This window comes from Mauremys reevesii, linkage group 4 (genome assembly GCF_016161935.1).
Source record: "Mauremys reevesii isolate NIE-2019 linkage group 4, ASM1616193v1, whole genome shotgun sequence".
Classification (NCBI taxonomy): domain Eukaryota; kingdom Metazoa; phylum Chordata; order Testudines; family Geoemydidae; genus Mauremys; species Mauremys reevesii.
This window is the reverse complement of record NC_052626.1, coordinates 88,501,801-88,528,659: the sequence shown is the minus strand read 5'-3', so window position 1 is coordinate 88,528,659 and position 26,859 is coordinate 88,501,801. Positions and strand designations below refer to the sequence as shown.

The following is a 26,859-nucleotide window of genomic DNA, read 5'->3' as shown; positions in this document are numbered from 1 at the left end:
TGGCTGGCGGGAGGGAGGGCGGCAGGAGACGTCGCGCAGGGTCGAAGCGTCCCCGTTGCCATGGAACCCGTTGCGGGCGGTGATTGGCCGAGCAGGCGGGTGCCCCGGGGGCCGATGGGAGCGCGGAGACGACGCTGCGAGTTTCAAAGCGGCAGCCCCAGGTAGAGCGGCCCTGTCCTCGCCTCGCGGCTATTAGCGCTGGGCTGAGAGCGCTGATGGGACTGGAGGCAGGAGTATGAGCGGGGGGGTGGTTTGGGAGGCCGGGGAAGGCGAAGGCCTGTGGGTTGGATGCTGGGGGCGGGGCTACAGGGGTGGGGGCTGTGGGTTGGGTGCTGGGGTGGGGCAGAGGGGGGGGCCTGTGGGTTGGATGCTGGGGGCGGGGCTGTGGGTTGGATGCTGGGGGCGGGGCTAGAGGGTGGGGGCCTGTGGGTTGGATACTGGGGGGCGGGGCTGTGGGTTGGATGCTGGGGGCAGGGCTACAGGGGTGGGGGGCTGTGGGTTGAAAGCTGGGGAGTGCGGCTAGAGGGGTGGGGGCCTGTGGGTTTGAAGCTGGGGGCAGGGCAGAGGGGTGGGAGTTGGGGGTGGAGGCCAGTGGCTTGGCAGAGTAGGGAACAGGAGGATGGAAGGGCTGAGGATTTTGGCTAATGGTGGGGGCCTAGCTTAAGGGCAAGATCCATTGGTGACAGTCCTATGAACAGGCACTGCCCTTATCCTATTAACTTCTCCTGACAGGTATTTACTGCCTCCATGCTCAACTCTCGGCCCAGGAGTAGGAGGAGGGTTGCCTGCTCCAGCCCTCCGTCCCCAACCAGCTCTGAGGATGAGCTGCCTTTGAGCTCCTCCACTTACTCCTTGCTCTCCCCCACTTACCATCAGAGCTTTCGGAGCTGCAGTGTGGAGGAGGAGGATAGGGAGGAAGCGGCACTATCAGCTAGGGGGCAAAGAACCTTCAAGAGGAATAAACACAATAGGTAATCTGCATGCACTCCCATTCCCTGGCTGTCTTTGCTATAATAGAAGCAGCTGGGTCCAGTAGGTAGCACCAGGAATCAAGACTCCTGGGGTCTGTTCTCATCTCCATCACTCATGTGTGACCTTGCCCTTACCCCTTAAGACAAAACTTTTGAATGTGGGTGTAGAAAGTTAGACAGCCAAATACTTACGTAGTCACCTAATGAAGGCAATCTAACTTTGAGGTAGTGAGAAGTTATCATTTCCATTTTGTTCAGGTCAGTGGGAGTCTCAGGTCCTTGATATTTCATCTCTGAATATCAGATCACTTCTGTAGCTGCCTGGACAATGGATTTGTGACTGTAAACATCCAATCTTTGGAAATGTTATTAATCTCTATGTGCCTCAGTTTCTAAAAGGGGAATGATAATATTTGCCTACTTTTTGAATGTGCTTTGAGAGTTAGAAGATATTTTCTCTCAAATACATAAAACTACTTCCCAACACAGAGATTTGAGGTGTATCAGTTGTACTAGCACTGGCTTCCAGGGTTTTGTACTCCCCATTTCTCATTCTTTAGTTGTTCCCTTTCTTCAAATAATTCTTCCCTCCTCATCTGTTTTTCTTTCCTCTCCCCACCCCACTGGTTGGGAACAGCGTTGTGGTGAATAATCTGTCACATTCCTCAAAAGGTGGCTGAGAAGACGTAACTGCCAGGACACTTTCCAATGAAAAGCATACCAGATCTACACCTTGGCTAAGAATAGGCACAGTTAGCAAGACACTAGTCAAAATGCGTGTGCTAGACAGTATGGTTCTGTAAAATTTGGGACTCTTTCAAATAAATGAGTCTCTTCAGCTCTTATGCATGAGTCTCAAAAGCTTGCTTGGATACCAATAATCATTTTCACTTGAGAGATGAAAATATAAAGTACTTAGCAAGGAAGCATTAAACATCTCATTATTATGAATTTCTGCATAGAACTTTCATCCTACCTTATCTATAAGGTAATGACTCGAGGAAAACTTCTCCAGGTTCAAGAGGACTGAGCCAAAAGAATGGCAAACATAGTACTTTACTTGATAAAGCTTGGCCTGGTCCCCCTTCCAGGCATCTCTGGAGCCCTGAGGGAAGTTCTCAGGTCCCTGTTTCACATTACTCCTGTCCTTGTTCCTCTTTCCATTACCTACCCACCAGCTTGTCCAAGTATCTCTGTTCCTCAGCCTTCATGTCAAGCTACTGTCCTCCTCCATGCTGCCTGAACACCAGCTGGGGGGATACTGAGAGAGCAAAAGAAACTGTTCTATGGGTCTCAGTTCTGATGCCCATTACTACAGCAATCCCTGTCAGCTGTGAGTGCTGTTGCAGAAAAAGTCCTTGTAACCAGGTTGTCTGAGCAGCAACCTCTTGTGGCCGGTCAGAGCATGACTCACCCCACTTTGGTTCCCTCAGCATCACCCCTTGCAGATTATGGAGTCTGGTGCCTTAGCCCTCTGGCAATGGCATGCTCAAGCCCTTACCCCTTCTAGGGTGTCAGAGTCCAAAAACTTAAACCCTAAACTTCAGAATCAGTGTCATCTGTAGGTTTGTTGTAAGGTCTCTTGCTTGTCTGCTTCAGACTTGTCTCTGGGCATCAAGTCCCTTTTGGTTGGGTTTTCCTGGGTTTAGTCCTCCTAATCACTAAATGGTTCACCCAGTAGCAAGCTGTCTTAAGCTCTTGGCTGGACCCAGGCCTCCCTTTTCAAAGAAGTAGCACAGTTCTTCTCTCCTTCCTGGTCAGCCCTGGAGTGGCCTAGCTCTCCCTCTTTTAGCTCCCTGTTCCATGCCTGATATTAGCTGCAAATATAGCAAGGTGGAGTCATCTGGATTCACAAGCTTCTTTAACCCTCTTGTTGCCACAGAGTCTCTCTGCATCTTCAACCTCTGCTTGTTAGTGTGGTGGGGAGACATCCCATCACAGTCCCTGCTCGGTCCCAGGCTGGAACATGCTCAGTTAGCTCCCTGGGAATAGAGTGTACTTGGTACTGACAGAACTTTTGGATAATTTTGCTGCCAAACTCGGAGACCTATACTGAGCATGTACATATGACAATTTTCAGACACTTACAACGCCACGAAATTTGGGTGGATTCTCACAGGAACTGCAAAAGGCACCTCTTTAGCCTCCTGCCAACTTGGCTAAATTTCAAATCCCTGCTCCAAAGCATGGTGGCTCTGGAGCTTCTGAATGAAACAGTTAAAAATCTTTAAACACTGGGAAAACAATTTATTTTTCCCTAATCTCAATTTCTTAAACAGGTGAATCTTTTGTGTTGAAATTAAAAAAAAAAAAAAGAAAAAAAAAAAAAGGGACGGGGGGGTCTCATGGGAAATTTCAGCTCAAACAATTAAAACATGGCAAAGTTTTATAAACAACTGAATGAAAACAGGGTCTTATAATGGAGAATGCTAGGCAACCTTAGTTACAGGTGTTACTGCTAGCTCCACCTATGTTCTTGGGCCACTTACTTTCAGCATGCATCTTGATAGGTTTACTCTGATGTATTGACTTAGTGAATCTGTTAATAAAAGTCACTCAACTTTCTATTAATCAAATTTCAGTTCTTCTGACTCAATACATATAACTTGAGTTAGGAAGTTAATCTAATATAAATTCTCACTAAGGATTGTGGTCCTTTCAGAACTCCCTGACTCGTTTTTCTTCAGAATAATGCATAGTACTGAATGTTCTGGCACAGTGGTTTTCAACCTTTTTTTCATTTGTGGACCTCCACAAAGTTTCAAATGGAGGTGCTGACTCCTTTGGAAATTCAACCTCTGGTCCATGGACCTCAACCATAGAAGTCTTACAATGAAAACTGGCCAAACAGAATTCAACTATAAATGTTAGATGTGCTCGGCATGGCATTTGATTCAGTGTGAGTAAGGGCGCTACACTATGGGCTTTTATAGTAATGACAACATTTCCAGGTTTTGACCTGTAGGTGGGGTGTATTCACATACTTTTGATCAGAGAAAATGGAATGCCTTTTCTGGGATCTGAGACTTAATTCATAATCACCTTCCGTACACTCAGAGGCCTGCAGACCACAGGTTGAAAACCACTGTTCTGTTACTTCAGAAAGTGGTCCTGTGACTTTCTAACGAACTTTTATGTGATACGGACATCGGCAAGCAGTATTCCGCTCATCCGTGTCACAAAATCATTAGCTGGTAATGAATCACAGCTGGTAGACAGTACAGAATACAGTATGTTTAGGTGGCAATATAAAATAAAAATCGTTGAATTTTAAGATTACTGCATCCCTGTTTCAGATTCCATTACATCAATTTGTTTTGTTACAAAGGGTGTTTTTGTAAGATGAGCCTCATGGTTTCAGGCAAAAGCTCGGTACTTTAACAGAATACACAACTCAAAATTGCTTTGGATTTGACACATTAGTGGCTAATGTTTTGGGAATTCTTTATTTGTGAGTCTTAAAGATGGAAAAGACTCTGTCCTTGCCAGTGCAGAAGTGCTTGTCAAACAGTTTTGATCATAAGCAAGAATAAACTTATAAAATTCCAGTTGGTTCATCTGTGATTTCTTTTATTTTTTTTAGGCTATATAGAAACTTCCCTTCTTTCAGCCAGTATGTTTTATCTGGTCTATAATAGTCTAAATATCGCAGACACGGCTTCCACCCCATCTCCTGGGAAACTACGGAGGGTTGAAGTCAGTAGGTGTAGAATTAGGCTAATGCTGAGTACTTTTGAAAGTCCAATCCTACCACTATAATGGCTCATGATCAAATTCAGCCTATAGTTTCCTCTGCTTAACTTGATCTGATTTACTCACAGTAAGTCTCTCTTTTACCACCCTAAATAATTTTTGTTTTGGTTTTTACACCCTTTAAATACTTATATCTATTTCCCTAATTCACCAAGCTATATGTTTGCTTAATGTTAGTTTTCCTGAAACATAAGAGTGGCCATACTGGGTCAGACCAAAGGGCCATACAGCCCAGTATCCTTTCTTCTGACAGTGGCCAATGCCAGGTGCCCCAGAGGGAATGAACAGAACAGGTAGTCCCAGCTTCTGTCAAACAGAGGCTAGGGACACTATCCTTGCCCATCCTGGCTAATAGTCATTGATGGACCATGAACTTATCTAATTCTTTTTTGAACCCTGTTATAGTCTTGGCCTTCACAACCTCCTCTGGCAAGGAGTTCCACAGGTTGACACTGCATTGTGTGAAAAAACACTTCCTTTTGTTTGGTTTTTAAACCTGCTGCCTATTAATTTTTTTTTATTTGGTGACCCCTAGTTCTTGTGTTATGAGAAGGAGTAAATAACACTTCCTTATTTACTTTCTCTACACCAGTCATGATCTTATAGACCTCTATCATATTCCCCCCTTAGTCATCTTTTTTCCAAGCTGAAAAGTCCCAGTCTTATTAATCTGTTCTCATAAGGAAGCCTTTCTATACCCGTAATCGTTTTTGTTGCCCTTTTCTGAACCTCTTCCAATTCCAATATGTATTTTTTGGGATGGGGCGACCACATCTGTACACAGTATTCAAGATCTGGGCATACCATGGATTTATATAGAGGCAATATGATATTTTCTGTCTTTCTTAATGATTCCCAACATTCTGTTTGCTTTTTTGACTGCCGCTGCACATTGAGTGGTTGTTTTCAGAGAATTATTCACAATGACTCCAAGATCTTTTTCTTGAGTGGTAACAGCTAATTTAGACCCCATAATTTTATATGTATAGTTGCGATTATGTTTTCCAATGTGCATTACTTTGCATTTATCAACCTTGAATCTCATCTGCCATTTTGTTGGCCAGTCACCCAGTTTTGTGAGATCCTTTTGTAGCTCTTCGCAGTCTGCTCGGGACTTAATTATCTTGAGTAGTTTTGTATCACCTGCAGATTTTGCCACCTCACTGTTTACTCCTTTTCCCAGATCATTTATGAATATGTTGAACAGGACTGGGTCCAGTACAGACCCTTGGGTGACATCACTATTTACCTCCTTCCATTCTGAAAACTGACATTTATTCCTACCCTTTGTTTCCTATCTTTTAACCAGTTACCAATCCATGAGAGCACCTTCCCTCTTATCCCATGGTAGCTTACTTTGCTTAAGACCCTTGGGTGAGGGATCTTGTCAAAGGCTTTCTGAAAATCTAAGTACACTACATCCACTGGATTCCCCCTTGTCCACATGCTTGTTAACCCCCTGAAAGAATTCTAGTAGGTTGGTGAGTCATGATTTCCCTTTACAAAAAACATGTTGACTCTTCCCCAACAAATTATGTTCATCTATGTGTCTAACAATTTTTGTTCTTTACTATAGTTTCTGCCAGATTGTCCGATACTGAATTTAGGCTTGCTCACCTGTAATTGCAGGGATCACCTCTGGAGCCTCTTTCAAAAATTGGTGTCGTGTTAGCTATCCTCCAGTCATTTTGGTACAGAAGCTGATTTAAATGATCTGCGATTTCAAATTTGAATTCCTTCAGAACTCTTGGGTGAATACGATCTGGTCTTGGTGACTTATTACTGTTTAGTTTAATAATTTGTTCCAAACCCTCCAATAATGACACCTCAGTTTTGTAGCTCTGTTCTAAACGTCCTCCAGTTTTTCAGTCTTTTTCTGATATTGAGCACAATAATGCAGGTGTGGTTTAACCAGAGTCCTGTACTGAAGAATCATCCCTGCCACCTTCCACAAAATGTTGTGTCTGAACAGAATTTTGTTGGCCTCTTTTCCTGCTATATCAAATGACAGCCACTATTGTCCTGATCTCTTTCACTATGACTCCTCAGGTTTCCTCCTTCAACTGAATAGTTAAAATTGGAAGAAAATAATCTAAAATTTATTAGCGTGCATTTTTCAAGTTAAATCTCACATTATTTTCTACCAATATGTTTAATCACTCTGTTCACTTTATAATATTTCTCTGCTCTCACTAATGTTTACAACAGTTCTCAATTTAGTATTGTCTGTGAATAATACTTATGTTTACCCTTTTATAAGTTATTAATCATGATAAATGAGGCAGGATTCTGTTAGATATGAAGAACAAGTACTGAAGTTGCAGAACATTCAACTCCTTTTGTATTGAAAAAGAATGCTATGTTTAAATATACTTTATTTAAATAGAGTACATTGGTTTTATAATGTTACTATAGCATGCATTTCTGGATGTCCATTATACTAAATCAATAGGACTACTCACAGGAGTAATGTTAAGAATATAGGTAAGTGTCCGCAAGACACCAAAGAAATCTTCCCACAGCAATTTATGCCAGGGGTATTTCCATTTTTATTGGCTGAAAGAAGAGACGTTTCTGTATAACCTAGAAAAATATGTAAACTCACAGATGAGCCCACTGGTATTTTGTAAGTTAGGCTCCATTTTGATCAAAACTAATATACATATATTTTCATATATGAGCTAGTATGTGTATATGGTGGTATTATCAGGTTTTATTGGCATGAGGTTGGGATGGCTACCTTAGCCATGAGTGGGGAAGAAAACATGAATGAGTTATATGGGGCATCCCAAATAAGTTCTAATAAACTATTAGAGGTTTTAGAAAGGATTTTTATTAGGACTGTTTGTGTGTCTCTCTCCTCAAAGTTCAGGTGCTTTGGTACCGTGAAACCAGGATTTGAAGGGACATGAAAATCTGTTACTAGCTGTGAAGGGCTGTGAGATACTGGACTTGTTACTGATGGAATATAGCAACAAAGATGGAATATAGCAAATGTAGTTTTAACTCCCTGTTTTTCCCTGATCCATACTTCAGGAGAAGGAAGGAAACACTTGAAAAGGTTTTTTGTTTTCTTGTTAAATGGTAGCTGTTTGAATGTGCTCCATAGTTTGGAACATTAAAATTAGTCCTTAAGAAGATGGGCTAATAGGCAGAGTAAAGTGAGACAATCAAAAGTGCCCAAAAATGAAATTTATCACTTGGGTCTACAGGTTATCACAGAGTGGCAGAAGCAAAAGAGTTTATTTCATGTTGTCATGAATACCCAGGGTATAAATACATGTCATTATTTAATGTCAGTTGCACTGGTTAATTTGGAAATAAATTTGATTTGAAAATAGTATCCACCAAATATTCTTCCCTTTATATTTCTCATTTGTAATTCAGTAATGCTGAAAGCTGTAATGTAACAGAAAAGAAAAAGCAGTCACCTCCGACAGATAATCTTTCACCATGGGAAGAATGGTTCATTTGCAAAGAGAGAGAGCTACGTGTCCGCTTACAAGCCAGAGCTTTAGAGGTGAATATTTCTGAATATTTTCCCTTAGATTTGACAGCAGATTAACAGGCACTGAAATGCAGGGTTTTCTATTTATTGTGAAAACAAGATACATTTGTTCTTTATCTTTAATGTCTTTAGACATGCTTAGCTTTTTGTGTTTGGGTAAACCAGTGTGATTCATATTCCATGCATTTCTGTTTTGCTAAATGTTATGCTTAATTGGAAATGTGGTGTATATATTTTGCTTATCCAACTGTCTGGTAATGGTTCAGGTTTAAAGGATTAAAACATATTTGTGTAATTGGTACCTTGATTTTCCTCATGGTTACATACGCCTGCATTTAAGTAATAAAACACGACAGGGCGTGCGTTGTGTATAGGAACGCCAAAGTACGTGGTTAGACATGAGGCATGTTGTTGACAGCCACCTAGGTATGTTGTTATACAACTGTTTGATACCTCTTCCCAGAATATTCACAGTAAGTGCTTCCAACCCCAGCATTTCTTTTTCTTTAGCCATCTGTTGTTTTCTTATAAATAACCTACTCCTGAATAGCAGGATTGTGGCAGAATTAAGTGAGCCTCCTTTTCCTAATTGGGGTGTGTGCAGTCCTGTTCTTTAAGCTATATTAGCATTTACAATCAAGTTGGGGAAGCATAGCATAATGATTAAAGCAATAGAATCAAAGCTGGATCACTGGGTTCATTTCTAACCTGTGCTACTGGCTAGTTGTGTGACCTTGAGCAAATGTCAACCTCTCTGTGCCACGTTTTCTCCATCTGTAAAATGAGTATAACATACATCACAGATGGTTTTTAGTGTCTTAACTCATTGGTGTTTGGGAAGTACTTGCAGTCTTCAGCTGGAAGGCTAGAGAGAAATGTTTTATGTTGTGTTAAAGGTGAATGGAAAGCTAGAATCACTTAGAACACATTCCTGAGTTTACCAACTTTCCTAACATTGAGCACATATTTTGGACTTCCTTTTAGATTTTAAGTTGGCACTCATCTCTTCTCCCCACTCCATTTCCTCCCCCCTCCTCCTTCCCACTCCCAAAAAAAAAATTTGATCCAAGCTAATTTCTGGTGGTATGTGAAAAATGTGATTCATATATAACCTAACTCATCAAGACTGGATCAGAACCAAAGTAGTTTACTTCTATATTCTTGAAACAATGGAATGCTTATATAGTACACAACTTGGAATGTCTCACTCTGTGTTTTTAAATGGATTTTAAAAATTAGTGCCATGGTAAAAATAGTTCTCTTAAAAATTTATTGTAATATACGGACCATAATAATTTGTGTTGGGGAAATAACTGTATAGAAATAACAGAGTTTGTATTATTCTGTTTCCCATAATATAAACCAAACTGGGGGTTGGGACCCCTCAGGGGGTTGTGAGGTTATTACATGGGGAGTCGCGAGCTGTCAACCTCCACCCCAAATCACGCTTTGCCTCCAGCATTTATTTATATATATATTGTTTTTAATTTATAAGGGGGGGTCGCACTCAGAGGCTTGCTATGTGAAAGGGGTCACCAGTACAAAAGTTTGAGAACCACTGATATAAACCATTCATTTAAAAACATGAAGTTTCATTCTAGCCTTTCTGGTGATGACGATAGATTTGACAAATTTACACTGAAATCTTGTTCACATCTCCTAATCTAACTGTTGCAATCTGATTGCAGAATAAACTCTTTTGACTTGATTATAAACCTCCTTCTCCACCCCCAACCTGTTCCCACACTACCCCTCCTCAGCCCTCCTGGCAGGATATGAGTAACTCCCACCAACTTGTGTCCCGAGGAGACACTCTCAGAACATCTTCGTCCGCACGAGTATGGGCTTGATCGAAAGCCCACTGAAGTCAACAAGTCCTTCCAGTAACTTCAGTGGGCTTTGGGCTTCCATGAGGCCTTTAAATTCCTATAATGCTAGCACTGATAGTTACAAACAGCTGCTGAGTGACATGCCATCTACCTCTGAATGGCCTTGAGTTAGGTTTTTGCAGTTAGGTTTATCATGTATGTTCCTTTTATGTAGCAAAGTCCTGCCACAACGCGTGCAGATGGGTGAAGAGGCAGTTAAATAAGCTGAGATAGCAGAGTTCATTTTGCTCTTTGACTGTAAATTAATGGAAACTTTTTCAGCCCATAGAAACTGAAATATTCCTCAAAGACTTTTCCCTCTTTGCTTGCTCTCCCTCCTCCCTGACTTTTAGCCCTCTCTGAACTATGGAAAACGTTCATGAATTTTCTACCGTATTTAACACCACTAACCTTAGCAGCATTGAAAGTACCAGTGCAGGGGTAGGCAACCTATGGCGAGCATGCCAAAAGCGGCACGCAAGCTGATTTTTCAGTGTCACTCACAGTACCCGGGTAGTGGCCACTGGTCGTGGTGGGGAGCTCTGCATTTTAATTTAATTTAAAGTGAAGCTTCTTAAACACTTTAAAAACATCATTTACTTTACATACAACAATAATTTAGTTATATATTATAGACTTATAGAAAGAGACCTTCTAAAAACATTAAAATGTATTACTGGCATGCGAAACCTTGAATTATAGTGAATAACTGAAGACTTGGCACACCACTTCTGAAAGGTTGCTGACCCCTGTACTAGTGTAAATGGGCTGTCTCTGCTGTTTTAAATTCTAGCCCACCTAATACAGCTAGAACAGCTGTAACTGAAATTATGTTTAAAATGTTAGCATCAACCAGCACCCTGTCTGTGTTAGGACATCCAGTGCTGATGCATTTTTGTGCAGATTTATATGGGCCCTATATCTTTTGTAAACATCATGGAATTGGTCATATAGAAATTATATATCATAGAGAAATTATATATTTGACAGAAATTTGAAGCAGTTTCTACTGGAAAAAAAATCACTAAAAGTCCTGAACTGGTACCAGCAACTTTCAGTGGTGCCAAGGTATACATATGAAAGAATTGATTTCAGAAAGTGATGCTTAGCCGTTCAGCTTAAGCTAAGCATCTAGTGTCTTATTGTCAACCAGTAATGTGCATCTCTGAAAAACTATTTTCTGCATCTCCTTAAATTTTTTTTTAAGAATTGCTTGTCACTGTAAACGTATATATTGTATAAAAGGAACTGAGATTCTTTATCATAAGCTAGTGCTGGGAAGCACTTCAACTTAATGATTTTGAGTATCAGAGGGGTAGCTGTGTTAGTCTGGATCTGTAAAAGCAGAAAAGAGTCCTGTGGCACCTTATAGACTAACAGACATATAGGAGCATGAGCTTTCGTGGGTGAATACGCACTTCGTCAGATGCATGCATGCATATTCACCCACGAAAGCTCATGCTCCTATACGTCTGTTAGTCTATAAGGTGCCACAGGACTCTTTTTTTCTGCTTTTAATGATTTTGTTAAATCTGAACTTTATGCATTTCAAATTACTTTGGCTTATATTTGAAAATAACTTATGTATGTAAATTTGTTTTAATTAGGAAATGAATTTACAACTGGAGAAAAGAAAAGAGAAGCAGGAACTTGAAAGGAAAAAAAAGATTGCTGAAGAGAAACACAAGGAATGGGTGCAGAAAAAGAATGAAGAGGTAAATACTGCATTAATTCAAAATACTCAAATATCCAGTTATTTAATTAAATCTGTCCTTTTTACTCAGACTCTTCAAGCATCTCTATTTCTTTTTTTAAGTGAGCACACATTTTAATAGGAAACATAAAAAAGCCACACCCCCTGAAGTTCAAGACTGTATCCCAAAATGTTCTGTGGCTCACTTTTGCTATAATTGATAAAGGAAATTGTATTTGAAAACTCAGAAGACTAATGGCTAGCCTGACTGTTCTGGCACATTACCCTGCTAAGTGTGCCCTGCGTTCTGTTCTTCAGTGCAGTCTCTCACTTGCTGAGCGCCTAGGACCCCATTACAAAAGAACTGGGGGGGGCGGGAATATGCATTAATTATATGCAATATATGGTGCAGCTAGTAGAGCAGAGCCAAGAAAGATTTAGATAAGAAAATGGCTTTTTTGTGGCAATCACATCAGCCTGGAGAAGAGGGGAAATATGAGCACTTGTGGCCATATTACCTAAGGATATAAAGTCACCCTTAAGGCCCCCTCCCAGATTTTTACCAATTTTAATCAGATAAATCATTTGTCATTCTTTTTTCCTATACTACACTCCAATCAAGGAGAGGCTAGACTACGTTCTCTAGATGTCCTTTCTACGTAGAACCAAGCCATTCAGAGATTGTGGCATTTACAGACAGGTTAAAGTGTCAAATTGTTTCAACCCAGAGACTAAGCTGATGTCTAACTGCATCAAGATCTGTTATGAGCAGGCCAGTTTAGATTCCCTAGCACAGATTAGGGCTTACTCCACTGGAGCTCAGGTAGCTTCTGTGGCACACGTGAGAGAGCTCTGTGTGGGGCTTGGTCTCTATCTTTGTGAGGCATTGAAGTCTGATGCCTCTGTCCTGAAATCTTTTAAATAGACTTCAAACACTCACAAGCACTAACCAGAATTGAAGTTGGTGAGTCACCAGAAGTAGAATGCATGTTGAGAATGACTAGAAGAAAACTTACTTACCTTACAGTAGCTGTGGCTCTCTGAGATGTGTTGTCAACGTACGATACCTGTCCTCCTTTCCTGCTACCATGGAATCCTAGAACATCTGGCTTCTGTATTGGTGAAGGAACTAGTTGGGCCTGGTCCCCCTCTTTATGCCCTCAGTATTGGGCATGAAGGACTCGTGGCATATGTGTGGCCCCAATGGACACTGCTGAACAAAAGATCCTGATCTCAGACACATGGAGCATGTACGCTCTAGAAATGGAATATGTGTACAACACGTCTCAAAGAGCCACAGTTCTGTTTTTTCTTGCATTTTAATATACAGTACATATATATTTTAATATCAGTTATGATGTACCAGTTGTGAAATGTAGCACTCTGGTGAAATGGCTAGGACATGAAATTTGGAGACTTTTCCTAGCTGGCAGAGGGTTTTATTTTCTGTTTTAAAACAATATATAATACCTTACTCAATGGAGACTTCTATACATTATTAGTCATCTTGTTTAAATTACCATAGGAAAATAAAGCTACCTTCACCAGTTGGCATGCTTCTGTGTAAACATAATTTGCAATTTTTAGAGGTAGTTAGTGGGTTTAAAAATAACGCTTTATGGCACTGAGCTGTCAAAAAGCACTGTGTTCAGTTGTGCAAGATATTTATATTGACATGAAATTTTGTAGTTCAGTAGGAACAAATGCTTAGTATACAATACTCTTAGGACACTGTGATAAAAGACCTGTGGCATGGGCCATGGCTGGCGTGAGTCAGGTGACTTGGGCTTGCTGGGCTATAAAATTGCAATGTAGACGCTTGGGCTGGAGCCTGGGCTTTGAGACCCCCTCTGGGGCTTGGCCAGTGGGTGAGTCTCAAACTCTCCATCAAGCTAAAATGGGTTCTTGTTTTTCTGTTAAGTTAGTATTGAGTCATTTGTGGGCAGACAGATTATCTATTTAACTTGTGTTGGTTAAGCTGCAGTATGTCTCTGCTGCTTACAAAGTCAAAAGAATACCGATCAAAAACACACTAGCCTAACAAAAAACAACAGAATACTATTTTGAATCCAGTGGAAACATTTGATTGAAATGGAGACCAGCATGATCTGTGTGTGTGTGTAACAGACACACTTTTGCTCTTTGTTTTACTTTCTGATTTATGTATAAAAATACCATAAAGTATTGTGGATTTCAATGTATAATTTATAAGAAAATTAGTTATGATTGTACACACTCAACAAGCCATTTCAGTGTTAAAATAGCCTTCACTTTAGGGGGAACTGAATGGCACAGGAATTGGAAATAGGTTAACAGAGCCATTAAAATCTGATGCAGGTAATTACCACTTTTTGCTATAATCTTTCTTGTTTATATGAGGTATGCATTTATCTGTCAAGTCCAGTACTGTATATAACCCCTAGTCTCACATGGAGCTCTCCAGATGCAGTACTTAGTGGACATGTGCATTTTTTTAAGACATTCTTGTTTGCCATCTCATTAGAGAGGCCTAAGACTTGACTGGGTGTGGAAAACAAACTGCTCTCTTATCTCTCCTGGTCAGAGTTGATTTGTGGGAAAACTTGCCTTGCTGTACAGTTTTGTGTTTTACCTAATTTTGTTTTTGTAAATAGAGAACTTGAGTCTGGCACTTTTCATGGGTCTTAATTTCCCCTTTTAAAAAAAGTTTTTCCTTACTCTTAAAGGATATTAATCTAACTTTTTTCTTCCTGATAATTCTAATAACTTTTAAAGGGGTAAAGTTCGCTGGCATAGTGAATAATTTATTTTGGCTTGAAACCAGCGTAGCTCAGACCACTGTTTGTTCAGAACGTATTGCACTGTCCTTATAAGGAAATGATTAAAACTTGCAGAAGTAGGGCATGTTTTATGAAGTGAATTTAGGACTCAATTTAGTTTCAAGCAAGGATACAGTAAACTAATGTGTGTAAATTGTATTGGCTCCTAAATTGCTTCATTGCTATAATAATTCTGTCAGCTTTTTTCATTCAAGTTTATGCCACTGTTCCTAAATCAACCCTCACTTTAATTGTAATAGTTGATATAATGTATAAAGAAGTCACTGTCCAACATCCAACTTTTAGATTCTTTAAATAGCTTGTAGTGATCTAACAACTGTGTATACTGTTTATTTCCATTGTTGTTCTACCTGTCAGGACTATTGGGAGGATTTAGTGATTTGTTTGTTGAAGATGAAAAGCACTCCATAAATGCAGAAACTCTCTTCTTTGTGACTTGCTGCAGTGTCAGTGTAGATACTATATTGTTTACATTGTTTATTGCTGCCTTTTAGAAACTGCCCCACACTGGCAGTTAATTGGTGCAAGCGCTTCTGGTGAGGATGAACATCGCTGACACAGGAGCATAGTGTGGATCTGTAAAACCATTCAATTACTGTGGTGGCTGTACATCAATGTAACTTAAGTCAACTAAATTTTGTAGTGTTGACTTGCCCTTAGTTTCAGTTATACCACCATTCTAAGTTATGGTAGGTGTAGAGAATCTATCGTATTTTTTTTTATTTTTATCTTTTAATACAACTACTTAAAAATAACTGAACTTCCAAATATTGAATGTTTGACTGTACCCAAATAGAATAATTACTGTAGTTGCTCTGCAAATCATAAATGTAGCACTTAAAAACATTTACATCTCATGTTATCTGTATAGCAATCTTAAAACTGTAACTTATTTATTATCAAATGCAAGAATCCACATTAATGCAACATTAAGCTACAGCACTTATACATCTCACTGAAAGACCAAGCAATGCATTCTTCCTTAACACCATAGATTTTTTTAGTGAAAGAAATTAAACAAAATAGAACTTGAATTTACATTTTCCTAACAGTAACATTAATTTTGATTATTGTATCTTGAATATTTTATGATGGAGTAATGGGTTATATTACACTGCTCTACAGCCAAAATGCTTCTGAAATAAATGTAGTCAAACTTTACTAATTCTGGGTCACTGAGAACTAAAATGATGCTTAAAATTGTTGATTGGCTCCAGTTTTCAAGTTATGCTATTGGGTCAGTATATACGACCCTTGACTTGGGAATAGTGGAGGATAAGTGAATTATAAAGGGAAGGGATCTCAATTTAAACCAGAAATGACTAAAATACATCTTTGACTGGATCTATGAATAAATCTATGACTGGGTTTGGACAGTACTTGCTTTTTAGGCAAAACAATGAATGATGCAATCTGAAGCTGGTATTGCGTCATACATTATATGAATTGCATCATGTTATTCCTAGAAGTCATGGATGATGCAATCATAACGAAGCTTACATCAGTCTGCTGAACAAATTGCCCTATATCAGCTCTAGAAATCATACAGTGTTGTGCTCTCTTATTTGTCAGTGTTTGATTTTGCAAAGGGACACATTTCTGTTTAGCCAAAGTGAGCAGAGATGCCTCGTACTTGTGTGAACAGTGCAGATAACTTCTGCTATGTTTGTGGTGAAGTGACTTTTGCATCACAAAAGATCAGTATAACCACTATGGTTAAGAAAGCCGATCACCTTTCTTTTGGCTGCAAAATTGGAGATCAGGACAAGAGGTGGGCCCCACACATATGCTGCAACACTTGTGCAACAAATCTTCGCCAGTGGTTGAACAGGAAAAGGAAATCTATGGCTTTTGCAGTGCCAATGATTTGGAGAGAGCCAACAGATCATACCAGCAATTGTTACTTCTGCATGGTGCCTCCAGTTGGGAAAGGTGTGTCAAAGAAGAAAAAGTGGACTGTGCATTATCCAAACATTCCATCAGCTATACGCCCAGTACCCCACGGAGAAGGACTGCTGGTTCCTGATGCACCAGAATCATTCTCACTTGAGTCAGATGAGGAAGAGGAAGAGGATGAAACTTCTGGTCCTGAACCATCAATGTCACAGGACCCACATTTTCTCCCATCCTCCTCCTCTGAACCACACCTCATAACACAAGGTGAACTGAATGACCTTGTCAGGGATTTGGAACTACCCAAGAGTAAGGCAGAGTTGTTGGGCTCCAGACTACAGCAGTGGAATCTCCTGGCAGGTGATCTTAGGGTTTCCATGTTCCGTGACCGTCAAAAGGATCTTGTCCCATTCTTCTTCATGGAAGGTGATCTTGTAGCCTGCAACGACATCGATGGTGTGATGGCAGCCCTCAACATCGTTCACGATCCAGATGAGTGGAGACTGTTCATTGATTCATCGAAGACAAGTCTTAAAGCTGTTTTACTGCATAATGGCAATGTTTTGCCATCAATTCCAGTTGGTCATGCAGTCCATATGAAGGAAACCTATGACAACATGAAACAACTTTTGAGGTGCATAAACTATGACCAACATCAGTGGCAGCTTTGTGGCGATTTGAAGGTTGTTGCTCTCTTGCTTGGTCTGCAGACTGGATACACAAAGTACTGCTGTTTTCTCTGTGAATGGGATAGTCGTGCAAGAGATTCCCACTACATGAAGAAAGATTGGCCACTCCGACAGTCATTGGAGCCTGGGAGGAAAAGTGTTCCGCATCCACCACTTGTTGAATCAAGGAAGATTTTGTTACCACCCTTACACATCAAGCTGGGTCTGATGAAGAACTTTGTCAAGGCCCTTGACAAAACACAAGCAGCTTTCAAGTACCTCCGTGGAAAATTTCCAAGGTTAAGTGAAGCTAAGATAAAGGAAGGTGTCTTTGTTGGTCCTCAGATTCATGAACTTCTTCGAGATGATGCATTTGACCATGCACTGCGTGGCAAGGAAAAGACGGCATGGAAAGCCTTCCAGTTAGTGGCAATAAGTTTTCTCGGAAACAACAAGGCAGACAACCACAGGTTGTTGGTGGAAAACCTCCTCAAGGCATACAAAAGCCTTGGTTGCAACATGTCACTAAAGATACATTTTTTGCACTCTCATCTAGATTTTTTTCCACCGAACTGCGGAGCACTGAGCGACGCAGCGCGCAGCGATTTCACCAGGACATTGCAACAATGGAGAAACGCTATCAGGGCAAATGGAGCCCATCAATGCTTGCAGACTATTGCTGGACAGTGACAAGAGATGCTCCATTTAATGAATACAAGAGACAAGCCAAGAAGCGCCGAGTAGACACTGAATAAGACTAAACTATCAACATAATAGTTTTTGCCTTTTGTTTCATAATAAATTTTATTTACATAACCCTTTTGCTGATTTTTAAAGTGTTACATAAACAGGACTGGTGAAATATTATCATGTAAAGCAACCATAAACACATGAAAAGACCTAGGTTTACAATTTATGATTAAAACTCTATCTACACAATATACATAGACATAAAATGTAAAAACTTAAATAACTTAAAAACAGTAGCCAATCAGTTATTTGAATTCAGCACATCAAAATACATAATAAATAGCACATTTTATCTCTGAAGCAGACAACTTCTTCTCAAAAATTGTAGACCAGTGTTATCAAAAAAACTCTGAATAGAAAACATTATAAATGAGCAAAACAGCTGAGTTAACATTGCTGGTAATAACTTAAATCATTTTTGCATTTTCTGACTTGTAATTTTTTACTAATCAGCTGTAATGGTGCAGTTACATAAGGTGGGATTTTGTGTGAGAGATTTATTTTCTTGCTCTTTTTAAATAGAGGGAGGAAATAAATAATAGTATTTAAATGGTCCCATTTAAGCGTTGAAGTTCTCACTGTATTGGGGTGAATGAGGTGTCAGTGTTAGTCAGTGACTGGATCTTTACACAAGAAAAAGAAACTAATCAAATATAAAAGCCTAGAATTAGCAAAATATTATGGAATAATGCAAAAATGGCAGAGATGCTAGAACTGCAGGATCTACCTTTTTCTTCTTGCTCACTTTCAATTTTCTCCTATTTCTGTAAGCTTTTTTTATGGCAGGATTTCTTGGGGTAGATCTTGCTCTGTCCTTCAGTGAGACAGTCTCTTTCAGTCTGATTATCTCAGAGGCAGTATCATAGAATACCAGGATTGGAAGGGACCTCAGGAGGTCATCTAGTCCAACCCAGTGCTCAAAGCAGGACCAATCCCCAGCCAGATTTTTACCCCAGTTCCCTAAATGGCCCCCTCACAACCCTGGGTTTAGCAGGCCAGTGCTCAAACCACTGCGCATCACTCTATACTTGAGCCCTGTTGTGCAGCCACATAGAGAAAATGATAAGGTGATATCATGTATAGGACGGAGCATTGTGGGATTTACTAAAGCTAAAAGCTTAGCAATTAGCTACTGACAATCTCAGAAGTGATATTTTAAATAGTTTTTAACTTCTTTGAGGTGGCCTCTGTATTTTCAAACTGGGATCAATGGTGTGTTTCTGGAACATTTTACAAAGCAGTCTCTCTTGGGAGGGCAGCATTATTAATGTTTGTAACACTGAACTTTCCAGTCCTTATTGTTACATAAGTGAGGTGCAGCACTAACCACTTCAGATCCTTTCTTACTTCCATAGACAGTATAATAACTGCAGGCGGTACTCAGGTCTGAATTGGTCAGACTTCATCTCTAGATCTCTGTAGATTGATTTTAATTAATTTCTAATGGTGTTCATTTTTAGTGTTAGGATAGTTTTTAGGTACTTTTTGATAGTCATCATCTTTGGGTGGAGGGGAGTTTAAGGTGTGTGAGATGCTAGGTTTTATGGGGACTCTGTTATGGTGGTGCTCATCCGGGAGCAGAGGAAGGGATTTAAGAAATGCACCTTCTCCTCTGGGATTTTCGGAGTCTGACACCCACACCAAATACCCCCCCACCCCCAGCAGTTTGAACAGACACAACTGTTCATGAACCTGAATCAAAAGGGAACTGTGACAAGAATCTGGCAACACCAAGTATAAACAAGTTATATATTCCCTCTGTTTCTTGTCATACTGTGTATTTAACTTGTAAATGAAAAGTTTCTATTTAAATACATTGGAGCTAGACTTTGTTGATGCATATTGACTCACAGCAGTACACTTTTAATCAGGGGTTTAATCAGATACTTATGCCACATAAAGCGTTCAGTAATTGATATGCTTTCATTAGTTACTTTCATGCCATCTTGCGCAGTACTCTTCTGGGATGAGTGAGAGTCAATGTTTACGGCAATAAGATGGGGGAAAGTAGATGGCCTGTCCTTGAGGCTAGTGCTTCATGTGTAAAGCTGATTGTATGAAGTCAGCCACTAAAGAGTTTGGAGGCTGGTACTGCCTTTGTGGCACTTGGCATTCATTTTCAATGGGGGAACCTGTTAAATCTTGTACAATGGCTCATGGCCTCTTTAGCAAGTAGTTTCCTAATTATTTCTTTATCACCCATCAGTGTTAACCTCCCAAATCTGCAGACTTTAAGGGGAGGGAGTAAGAATCCAGTAAAAATATTTCCAGAGAAGGAGAATTACAAGGGAAGTAAATTTCCCTTCACTTGTTTCATACATGGATACTTTTAAGGTTTATCAAGTCTGACCTTCAGTTTACAGACCAAAGAATGCCCCTCTATTATTATTATTATTATTATTTATTATTTTATATATATATATTTTTTAAAATCATGATCGCTTAGAAGGAATGTAGATTTCTTATCAGTTGCCAGTCTGGTTCACAAGTAAATTTTGCATATGAAAAATCATGTAGTGTCTTGAAATATCAATCTGGTTCTCATTAGAGCCATGTTTTTCAAAAAAGAAATTAGATTTTCACATCAGTTCACACTGCTGGCATTTCAGGTTCAAACAAACCACAAATCTCTGTTTCCCAGCCAAAATGGTAAAGTTTAACCTGGGTTCCACCCAAAATCATAGATTTGGGTCTAGGGGATTCACTGATAAAGTTGCTACTTCATTAATAACTATTACACAGTTTTAAAGAATTGTGCCATGTATTTTGTTTCCTAATGTAATGTTATGTTTGGAATATGTGTCTTATTTGTTTAGTTTTCTTTTATGGTAAACAAAATATTACAGTGAGTGTTGAAGTTGGACTTCACTTGTATTTTATGCCAACCTTATGCTTTCACACTATTTTATCTCCAAAAGGTGATGTCCAGCTGCTTTTCTCAAACCAAAATTCTAAACTGTTGCAACAGTGATTTCTCCAGCTTATACCAATTCTGCTTGGAGTTCATTCTTACACAGTTATTATAATGAAAAGTGGTTAGCTAAGGCACCAATAGTGACCTTTTGAAAATACTGAAAAGACTGTTTCTTTGACCTGTTTTATGTAGGAAAGAAGGGAAAAGGAACGAAAGCTCATCAAAAAAATGGCAGAAAAAGCAGCGAGAGATCTAGAGAGAATCCAGTTGCAGGAAAAAGCTAAAGGAAAGTATAAAGAATGGCTAAAGAAGAAAAGAGCTGAAGAGTCTGAGAAGAAGAAGAAAGAGGAGGTAGAAATCATTCATCTTCTTTGATACCAGCTTGTCAGGCCAGCCTGTTATACATAAACTGGCCTTGTTTTGATTAAATTAACATTAGTAAAAAAAATTATGTATATATGCATACACACTATGGAAGCCCTCCTTGTGGTTCCATACTTAAGACTGAGATGAGTTTCAGTTTAAAGCAGGAATTTAACTAATTGAATACAGAATATTCCTGAAATTACAGCACTTAGTCTTGGGCACTGAATGAATTTTCAGAGAATTTATAAAGCTGTTAATTAGGTGACTTAAATTTAAAAAAAAATTCGTTCTTTTAAGAAATTTTATAGCCTGTGTCAGATCATTTTATGACCTGAATGATCTTAATACTTCAGCCCCATCCAACTTCCCACATAATTAAAACTCATTGAAATCTTGTGCATTGGCTAAGTTTCAAGACTTTTTTTTTTTTTTAAGGATAAATGGTCATTTTCTTGCCACACTTTGTAACTGAAAATTTCTCCTTCAGCAGGGCCTGATAAATGTTGTTCTACAGAAAATTCCACAAAGAAATGCCCTCTTTCAAAATGTTTGCAATCTCCTATTGTTCTCACTGGGAGCAATGCAATTGAGCGGTCACTATCTTTATTTAAAAACAACAACAAAACAAACAAAAAAAGGCCCTCTTTTGAAATGGCCACTATCTCCAGTTGTTCCCAGTAGGAATGAAGTCAAGCTGCCTTCAAGGAAGGTGGCAGCACCCTATGCTTTCAGGGACAACGGTCTCCTTGAATATGTCTTAAGGCTGGCAGAGCTTTGTGGTTCTCTCATATTTTTAATCAGGTGCAAAGCTACAAACTGCAGGTACCAGCAAATAGCTATCTAGTCTGATCCACTGATATGCTTTGTATTTTTGGGGGGAGATTTTTACAACTATTTCAGAGCCAAATACTTTTGAAAACTTGGAATATTATTGTTAATCTTTTAGTGATTTACAGGATTGTCATCAGAGATACTAGAGAAAACTGAGAGCTGATAGCAAAAAGGAGAAAAATAATTTGTTTATAAAAAATTAATTTATACTTAAACAAAAGGCACTTGACTTAATGAGTACAGTGGGTTTTTTATTATAACAAACTTGTAAACTCTCTACCTACCAAACAATTTCTTCTAGACCTATTTATGGCAGCAACCTATGTAGCTGCGGGTGAGATTCTTAGTGGCTTAGCACAGAGGCACAGAACAGAACTTGTAGGAAGCCACCTTTGCACCCTCCTAATCCTGGACTTCTCCAGGTATTAGAGAGGACCATGGAGTAACTTAAATATTGCTGGGAGCTGATCTAAGTTTGGGAGCCTCTCTGGGCCACAGTACTATCCAGAATATCTGTGGTGCTGTGAGTTGTGCCCCCGTTCGCTAGGATTTGTAGAAGGGTCCTGAGAAGGTACCGTACATATTCGTTCATTAGCCCGTTCGTTTATATACCGACTCCCCCCCTCCCCTCCCCCCCCCCGATGGTTAGGTAAAAATAGCAAAAACTGTATGACTCTTTCATTAGCCGGCCCTATATTTTAGGGGTTGGCAAACTTTGGCTTCCGGCCATCAGGGTGATCCACAGGTGGCTCAGGACGTTTTGTTTACCTGGAGCGTCTGTAGGCACGGAGCCCCTCAGCTCCCTGTGGCTGAAGTTCCCGCAGCTCCCATTGGTTGGGAACAGCAAACTGCGGCCACAGGGAGCTGAGGGGCTCAGTGCCTACAGACGCTCCAGGTAAACAAAATGACAATGTATTAGATATTCAATGATTCCATAGAGTTTAAAGTAATTAAATTTTGGTGTAGACCCGTTTATAGGCCGACTTCTGCTCTTTGATGCATCACTTTTTTACCAAAAATATTCGGCTTATGAATGAGTATATATGGTGGTTTATGGCTTTCTTCTACAATACCTATGCTGGGAGGAATACTCCCCCAGCTGCTTATGGGCTTGTAAGATCTCTTTACACTGCTCAACCCTTTTACCCAGTGTAAAGGAGTTGAAGGAAGATAAGGATCTCACCCTGGATCAGTTGATGGTAAATAGCAAAAAAGAGTCCTGTGGCACCTTAAAGATTAACATGGATTGGAGCATAAGCTTTCGTGGGTGAATACCCACTTAGTCAGACAAAAAGCTCACCCACGAAAGCTTATGCTCCAATACATCTGTTAGTCTTTAAGGTGCCACAGGACTCTTAGTCTGGATCTGTAAAAAGCAACAAGCATGGTTACCCCTCCGATACTTGATGGTGAATGTTTCCATTCTTTAAAATTAGAGTAAAGACTTGCTCATTGTCTTTGGGGTGGACAAATATAGACAATCCATTTGCAGTACTGCTTTGTTTACTGTTGTATCTTGGTCATCGGTGAATCCAGACTGAATAGTAATTTGATACTATATCATTTTAAATATTAGAGACTTCTAATTGGATGGGCATACAAGGCCTAGGTCTCATTTTAAATTATTTTATGCAGCTAAAGGATGGAGCAAATTAGTCTTTCTACCATAGTGAGCCTTGATGAATGGCATATTTTCCCCCTTTGCACTTGCCCATCCCAAATGATATCCATGGGACAATGATTTATTAGCAGCTGCATAGAAATAATAGGTTTGTGTGTATGTGCATATTCATTCAATGATCAAGTTTATTTTTGGACAACAGTCATAAAGTAGACATGTTCCATAGGTTTCACTTGCACAAAAGCTACTTAACATTGGCCATATCATTTGGGAAATTATCATTTTTTCAGTCTCTGAACCTTAGGGTATTTGCTTGTTGAATGTGCTATGGCAAATGAATACACAACAAAGATCTTTCTACACAACAATGACAGTTTTATCCTGAATGTGGTTAAGTAGCAACACTTGCCATGATTTGCAACAGCATCAAATACACATAACTTCATTAGCCTAAAAATGCAAAACCTTGTAAAAGTGAAGTGATCTGTTACAAGTAGCTGCTGAACATTAGGATAGAAGTTTGGTTGTAGGGAAATCACTTGTAGTAGTAGATAAGAACTTTTGCGTATTTTTTGTACAGAATTCTGTCTCCGGACATGTTGTTTTTCTTCACTTTTAGGAAAAGGAACAAAAAAGGGTAGCTGAATTACAGGAGAAAAAAGAGAAATCAGAGAAGATCTTTAGAGAGTGGCTACAGAATGCCAGAAATAAGCCCCGCCCAGTTTTACATGGTTATGGCTATACCAATGGGAAACTTTCAGGTTTGTACTTGTACTAGACACATACCATGACGTCTGTTTAAATATTGTGGCAATCTCAGGCCTCATGGTGCCTTTTTTCCAGTTTATTTAAATTTAATTTGACATTCTCATCCTGAATCTAATATTGTCACATTAGTGAGTAGTTAACAGATACAATATATTACAGATATATTGCAAATGTAATACCTTTTTGCACTATGAGGGCTATATTGAAATATGCATTTTTATACTCATTCATTATTATTAGGCAACAAGGATCTTGTGGTTTGTTTTTTTTTACTCTGCATTTTCATCCACTTTGGACAGTGAAATTCAGTGATGTTGTGAGAGATGGAGAAAGGAGAAGAGGGTGGTACACAAGTATAATTAGGGGCAATGGGATGAAAATCAGAAAAGAAAAGTTTGAGGCTTATTATTGAGAGAACCTTCTTGATGGTACCCCTTTGTGCCCACTTCATGGTCCCCAAACGGACTGTGAGGCATAGAGTGGCATCACCACAGTCCAGCATGCTCTGCTGGGCAAATATCCTATGTGGACACCCTCCCAAAGTTAACGTTGCAAAAAGCAGCTTAATGGTCTGACTGCATATGCAGTCTTCTCAGAGAAGGGTGTTTTGTGGAGGTAGTGGAGCCAGTGGGACTATAACTCCTAAAGGAGGCCTGGCAGAAACCTGGCAGGACATCCCCATGCAGAGCCAGCCCTCCTTTCCATGTGGATCTCCGGACTTGGAGCCATGCTCTTGTCCACCTCCACAGCCCTATTCTTCATTCTCTTCCTGCTCTGAGGGAAGTATAAGAGGAATGTCCATGATAATCACAACATGGAGTTTCCTGCGCCTCTGTCTTCAGTTTCTGTGAGGTTGCGGGGGCGGGAGGAAGGACAAAATGGAAAACTGTTACAAATGGGCATGTTGTATTATGAATGTGAGGCCTTAATGGATATTGAATATATACTTACTTTAATTTTTTGCATTTTTCCTTAAATTATAAATCACTGATAATATATAAATTTAAAATTTAAAATATTTTTTTGACAGGAGACTACCAGTCTCTAAGATCTGAACACAAAACAGCTCTCAGACCAGACACACAATCGGTTGCTCTTTTGGCTAGGTCTGATTATAGATGGTAATACATACTGCTTTCAAGCTTTGTGTTGGAACCTCATAACTTGCTGACAGCTGCCATCCCTTGTCTAAGTGATTTATTAAAAATAATTCTATACCCAGTTTAGTTCACACAATAGAATATGTTCCAGACTTTGTTTTGACCACCCTGGTGAAATATGTGTTGAAATTTCATTACAGACAAAGTGGCTTGCCATTGCCAGGGTAATACATTCCTGCTGTCATGGTTTAGGCTTCATGGTTTGGCACATAGATCATTAATTGCAGATAGTGAATGTGTTTTCCCTTGTTTGAAGAAGGGTAACGATTAAGCAAAGATTGGAATAGAAACGTGAATTCCAGAGACAAGGCTGTGGGAAACAACACTTACAAATTAAGTTTGAAAATAATACCAAATGGTAACTTCCTAACCATGTACATGCTCCTTTAATGTTTGCCTTGACAAGCATTGTTCTTGTTACACAGTATTTGACATATTTATGTTGCTGTTCTTTTAAAAAATACAAATGGGGGATGTACTGACTGGGTGAATACAGGGGTGGATGACTTATAGCCATCAGTAGAGACTGATTAATTGTGCTAAACTCTTACATGCCATGTCCCATTAAAGATCTTAAAGCTATTCTAAATTATGCTGTTTATAATCAAGTTATTTAATTTAGCCCAAGAACAAATTGCTTGTCAGGAAATTCTCCAGGTTAATCCAAAAATTATTTGGTACACTTCAATTTTTTATTGTGTTTTCAGTATAAATATTTATTCTTTTTCTAATTGTGTGTATTTTCTAAATATTTTAGGATATCCTGAAAGAAATTCATATCCAGCTCCAGCCTATTGTAACCCTATTCCCTGGAAACCAATTCATGTGCCACCTCCTAAGGAAGACAAGAATGTTACAGTGAAAAAAAATAAGAGACCTATATCCAGTCAGTCATATAGGTCCTCATCTATGGTAATCCATATACCCAAGAACAATCTTTGTATTGGATCATTGCACAGAAAACAAAGATAACTTTTTTATTAGCTTGATTTAACTAGGTTTTAAAGTACAAAAGTTATTTCTTGGTTAAGTGTTTCTTTAAATGTTAAAAAATAGAGTGTTGAAAGACAAAATTTTATCATCTTTTAACAGTTGTGATTGTTTAATGTTAGCTAAGGAATATCTTTTCCAAAGACTTTTTAACTCAGTTATTTTAACACTTAGAAAATTATCTTTTAAAAATATGTGAACCAGTTTTTTTAGTCACTTAAGTGACCTTTATGTTTGTTTAAAATTTTTTTATATGTAACCAGTTATATTGCAACCACTCCTTGAT

The 26,859-nt window shown here is 39.3% G+C and overlaps 1 protein-coding gene across 3 annotated transcripts; it reads left to right on the top strand.

Moving 5' to 3' along the window:
* The first annotated feature begins 41 nt into the window (after window positions 1-41).
* Window positions 42-26,852, top strand: CCDC34 (coiled-coil domain containing 34). 3 transcript variants are annotated; one of them, XM_039537324.1, is made up of 7 exons: window positions 42-161; window positions 733-971; window positions 8,112-8,244; window positions 11,708-11,815; window positions 21,030-21,188; window positions 24,275-24,416; window positions 26,341-26,851. In XM_039537324.1, the coding sequence occupies exons 2-7, from the start codon at window positions 748-750 to the stop codon at window positions 26,553-26,555; spliced, it is 981 nt and encodes a 326-aa protein (XP_039393258.1). In that variant the 5' UTR covers window positions 42-161; window positions 733-747; the 3' UTR covers window positions 26,556-26,851. The 3 variants fall into 3 exon arrangements, with proteins under 3 accessions (XP_039393258.1, XP_039393256.1, XP_039393257.1); XM_039537322.1 differs by lacking the exon at window positions 42-161 and adding an exon at window positions 171-233 and having other exon boundaries at window positions 26,341-26,852; XM_039537323.1 differs by lacking the exon at window positions 42-161 and adding an exon at window positions 173-227 and having other exon boundaries at window positions 26,341-26,852.
* The last annotated feature ends 7 nt before the right edge of the window (window positions 26,853-26,859 follow it).

What these genes read in the sequence shown, in the direction of transcription:
- CCDC34 (XM_039537322.1), top strand. An exon ending in AAGAGGAATAAACACAATAG is followed by an intron (nt 972 to 8,111) that starts GTAATCTGCATG and finishes TTTGTAATTCAG; the next exon opens with TAATGCTGAAAGCTGTAATG. An exon ending in TGCAGAAAAAGAATGAAGAG is followed by an intron (nt 11,816 to 21,029) that starts GTAAATACTGCA and finishes TGTTTTATGTAG; the next exon opens with GAAAGAAGGGAAAAGGAACG.